Here is a 4566-nt window from a genome sequence, read left to right as displayed (position 1 = left end):
CACATATGTGGACCTCACATTTTGGGTTCTCTAGACCACAATACTAACTTTTTCTCAACAAGGGCCTGGTGACCACATATGAGGATATTATACTGCCACTCAGTAATCGAAATTTAAAACTAATGTCCTCATATGTGGGCATCATTTTTCTCAGGTCCCAATCAGCCTATATAGCAAAGAATAGAGCTCGGGTCTTAGGAGGTTAAGCACGTTTAAACATACCTGAGTCGCCTGTTTAACGTCACTTCTGTCTGCAAGGTAAAACCACACTTGAATGCATGCCGTTGAGCAAGTCTGATAGTAAATCTGGAGATCTGCCAGTCATGTCAGATTAAGACATTGTTCAGAGAGCAGTCTGACACTCTGCTGGGACAGCAGGTGACACCACAGGTACAGTCTTGACTGAGGCTCCTCCTCCAGCTGTTGCGTTCACGGCGCCTCCTGCAGGGAAGTGTCCGATCTCACTACGAACATGGCTGCTGCAGTAAGGATGAGGACGTGGAGCTGTCCGACCAGAGGAGTTTTCTGTCCATTGGGAGTCCTTCTTGTATTTTTACTCGGTACCATAAATGCGGTTGTTGCAGCTCCAGAGCCAGGACTGTGGAAAATCACAGTTGTAAATGTGAGTATCTGATTAACTACACTACCGGGTAGCTAACGTCAGCTACATCAGCCTTGTTATGCTAGCTCGCTAGCAGCTGTGAGAGAGGTTGCAGTCATATAACCTCCCCTACATGAATAGAATCGTGTTATCCACTCTGCGACGTTATATCCCCGATAGACTTTGATAAAGTGTGCCAAACAGAAACAGTAGAATATGTTGCTAAGCTAGCTAATTAGCAGTTAGCCCTGAGAAGAAAAGCTGATGAGCACTTGAAGGTTAGCTGTCGGCTAACTAGTCGGCTTCAGCTGAAGTTAAGACAGCTGTCCAAAGGGTTTCTGCTAGAAACCCTAATACGGCCATCTGTCGACTAACACTTGAGAATCCACTTCCCTGTTTGAACTCTGTGTTCAGGTTTTCTTAATCTACATGCTTGTGTCTTCAATCACAAACCTGCATAAAATCATTGTTGTACTAGACATGAAAACACACCTTGAAAGTTGATCTACAGTCAAATTACGCACTCCTGTTTAGTAAGCTCGTTCCTCTTGTTCACCTGTATTAAGGCACAGATCATAGACTCAGTCCAAGGAGAACTAGAAGGCCTTGATCAATAATTTAAGTGATAAGAAGTTTCAGTTTCCATCTAGTTGCAGTATTAGGTGTGCTGACAGTCAGGGTGCAACCCAAAGTCATTAGTCTGTCATTGAACTCATACAGACAGACACACATACACACTCATACCTGTTCACAGTGTTAAAGTTTCCACTTCACCTAATCCACATATCTTTTCCCCTCCACACAAGCACAGAAAGAGCCCAGCCTGATTGAGTTTGAACCCCAGACAGTACTAACCACTGACCACCTATCCCATCTAACCGATTAATCAGTTCACCAATCTACTCATATCTTGTTTGATAAGAAAAAATGATCATTGGTTGCACTCCAGCTCACAAACTTTGTTTACCACTCTGCAGACATCAAGACCACTGCTGTTAAAGAAATCCATGTATAAAGACACTGACATTGAATTGGAAGGTAAGGCATGGGAAATGTGCTCATGGCCTATCATAGAATCTTTTGTCCCTTTTGTCCCTTGTGTTTATCCTCACTTGCATCTCCATCTTGCAGTTGTGGATTTTGGCTGTCCTGAGGAAGTGACCTTCACTATTCACTGGTATTTAAAATACCACCCCTGTCACAATGAATTCAACAATATTGAAGTAAGTACAGAAGCTTAATGTCACACTATCAGACAGTCTGTCTGTCTAGACTTCATTGTTTATGAATGCTTACATGTAACTGTCTGTAGGAAATGTATGAGAGAACAGCCCTGAGTCGTGGGGAGAGCCTGGATCCAAATCCCCTCGGACAAGGAGAGTACATTGAACACAAACCCAGTCCCATGACATGTAACAACGGACTGCGCTCTTTTCCAATGCTCAAAGTAGGTTTGTTACAAAATGCTTTTATTGTCTATTATTTATTATTTATTTTCTGCATTATAGCATCCAGTAACAGCCTATGTTTTTCCAGAAAGCCAAGGCAGATCCACGTCCAGTCACTCCACCAGTGGAGGGCAGAGTTCTAGTAAGAAAACATAAATGCTCATTGATTTTATGATGTAATGAAATGTGTTTTGTTTAGCGTGTTGTTTCCTCATACATAGTATTGAAATATTTTTTTAAAAAGTGACGAACGCTGTGTTATTTTTGTAACACTGCAGGATGAAAATGACACCAGGTGGCTTACTGAGGAATATGACAGCAGCACCTTGAAGAACGGCAGTGTAAATATCAAAGACAACATCATAGCGACCACATGGAAGGACGGGCCTTATCTGCTGGTTGTTAAGATTGTGTCCAGTAAACAGGATGCCAACTGGAATTTAACAGGTGAGAATTTTTTTTTGCAGAGGTAACCACATCATTGCAACTTATATACTGCGTTACTGGTATAGAGGAACATTATCAGCCTGTATTATTTTACTTCCCATGGAATTCAGTTGAAAGCATGATTTGACTGAAAATGCAGAAATGAATTCCCTAATCAGAAGCTGGACTGTTTTGCAGTCAGCAGTGAAGAGTCAGATTGCAGAACATGTCACGACCACAAACAAAATTCTTAATGTGTTAGTAATCGCTTTCAGACTTCATTTGTTTAATGTTGGGGTTTTGTTTTTCCAGTCAGTGTGGTGATGAAAGGCAGCCATGGTTACATTTCTATCACAGAATGGCCTCTCATGATTGTAAGTACATGATGCGAGGAATTAATTTTTGTGATTTATGTCAAAACATTAATTACCCATTTGTAAAATATATGTACATTGATATTAAATGTCCATGATTCTTTCCTGGCTCTAAATGAGGATTGTATTGTACTGTTTATGTAATACATGGTATAAATGAACTGGTTATTTGCAGTACTTTCAACAATACAAAGTCATCAAAAGATTTGTCAACTGCTTTAAAGACACAGTAATATATACAACCTTTGAGTTTCACTCTATTGAAGCAAGCTTCAGCTGACAGAGCCGAACCTTACCAAATCTCACTGAAGCTGAATGAATAGTCGGTACTGTGAGGATCTTTTTGGATGAACTGTTCATTTTTGTGGAATTTAGCTAATGAAGACCACCTGCTCCCATATGTGTTTTTAGACTAATCCCCTCACTGTGTGTTTGTAGTTCTACATGGTGATGTGCATAATGTACTTCCTGTACGCCCTGCTGTGGTTTGCCTGGGCAGCCTGCTACTGGAAGGATCTGCTGCGGATCCAGTTCTGGATAGCAGGGGTCATATTTCTCGGGATGGTGGAGAAGGCCGTCTTCTGCGCTGAATATGAAAACACCAATGCTGTCGGCTCTGCTTGTGAGCATCGCAAAAATATTTTTACCATTTTAATGTGAGATAGTAAGATGTCTGGTTTTAAAATTCTTTTTCTTTTCACTGTTACTGTTGCCTTCAGCTTCAGGCTTGCTGATCTTTGCCGAGCTGGTCTCTGCCCTTAAGAGGACTTTGGCTCGATTGCTTGTCATCATCGTCAGTCTTGGCTATGGCATTGTAAAGTATGTCAGCATACATCTGTACACAGAGATACGTACATTCTGATTGTTTATTGAAAATCAGGCAACAAACTTTTTTTTTTCTCTCTCTCTCTTTCGTTTTAGGCCTCGACTGGGGACAGTGATGCACAGAGTCGTGGGGCTCGGCATTCTCTACTTTTCCTTTGCTAGCATTGAAGGTGTCCTGAGGATTACTGGGGTGAGTAATGTATGCAAAATGTTAGCAACAAAAAAATTCCCATCAGAAGTTAAACATTCAAATTGCTTAAATAATCTGACAAACAGTCAGAAACCCAAAGATATTTAATAACAACAGTTTGAATCAAAGGAAAGCAAACACATCCTCAAATCAGAGAAGCTGTAACCAGCTTGTGCTAGTTGACAAATTACAAACGACTATTCGATGATCAAAACTGAAGTTAAGAAATTAAGAAATCATGAAATTAAGTTTCTGATGATCAGTGAGTTGCCTCATTGTGTCATCATTGTTTGATTTTTAAAAAAAGACTTAGAATTAGCAGTACTACAGCTCTGTCGTTTGTTGTCAGAATTTGTTTGAAGTAAAACTAACTTCACATATTGTCTTATTGTCTTTATTTGCTGCTGGGCTAAAAAGGGCCGAGACAATGGCCCCGCTCTCATTACAGCAATTGTGCTGGCAGTGTGTGACTCCTGTGCCATCTGGTTCATATCCTTCCAGTGTGTACGAAGTGGATGTTAATTAATCAAGTAATCTCAAGTATTCTTGTCTTCCGGGTGGGATGGTTGGTTATTTTCCTCTTTGCACTGGTGAATGGTTCTATATTTTACTTTCTGTGCTTCCTTTTTTTTTTTTTTTTTTAAATCACCCATCCTATCTGTGATTTTTTTTTTTCACCTCTTTCCTTGTGTCCTCTGGTCC

The 4566-nt window shown here is 40.5% G+C and overlaps 2 protein-coding genes across 3 annotated transcripts in view; both read left to right on the top strand.

Annotated features, from left to right (window-relative positions):
* The window catches only part of mertka (c-mer proto-oncogene tyrosine kinase a), a 15713-nt gene extending 15425 nt beyond the window's left edge, over positions 1 to 288 (top strand). The window contains exon 20 of the mRNA XM_023411733.2: positions 259 to 288. Coding sequence (XP_023267501.1) covers positions 259 to 288 — 30 coding nt within the window. The remainder of the gene's footprint in view (positions 1 to 258) is intronic.
* Positions 289 to 437: 149 nt separating this feature from the next.
* The window catches only part of tmem87b (transmembrane protein 87B), a 9306-nt gene continuing 5177 nt past the window's right edge, over positions 438 to 4566 (top strand). Inside the window, exons 1-11 of one of the 2 annotated variants that reach the window (XM_087175452.1) lie at positions 438 to 622; positions 1579 to 1639; positions 1733 to 1824; positions 1914 to 2048; positions 2138 to 2191; positions 2328 to 2496; positions 2788 to 2849; positions 3288 to 3471; positions 3569 to 3668; positions 3771 to 3864; positions 4282 to 4355. In XM_087175452.1, the coding sequence (XP_087031578.1) occupies positions 473 to 622; positions 1579 to 1639; positions 1733 to 1824; positions 1914 to 2048; positions 2138 to 2191; positions 2328 to 2496; positions 2788 to 2849; positions 3288 to 3471; positions 3569 to 3668; positions 3771 to 3864; positions 4282 to 4355 (1175 nt within the window). In that variant the 5' untranslated portion in view covers positions 438 to 472. The remainder of the gene's footprint in view (positions 623 to 1578; positions 1640 to 1732; positions 1825 to 1913; positions 2049 to 2137; positions 2192 to 2327; positions 2497 to 2787; positions 2850 to 3287; positions 3472 to 3568; positions 3669 to 3770; positions 3865 to 4281; positions 4356 to 4566) is intronic. The other variant, XM_087175451.1, reaches the window with a different exon arrangement.

Source organism: Seriola lalandi, unplaced genomic scaffold (genome assembly GCF_002814215.2).
Source record: "Seriola lalandi dorsalis isolate HSWRI2012SDOR001 ecotype SW California unplaced genomic scaffold, Sedor1 jcf7180002054470, whole genome shotgun sequence".
Taxonomy (NCBI): Eukaryota; Metazoa; Chordata; class Actinopteri; order Carangiformes; family Carangidae; genus Seriola; species Seriola lalandi.
Note: the sequence above shows the minus strand (reverse complement) of the source record. Positions and strands in the feature narration are given on the sequence as shown.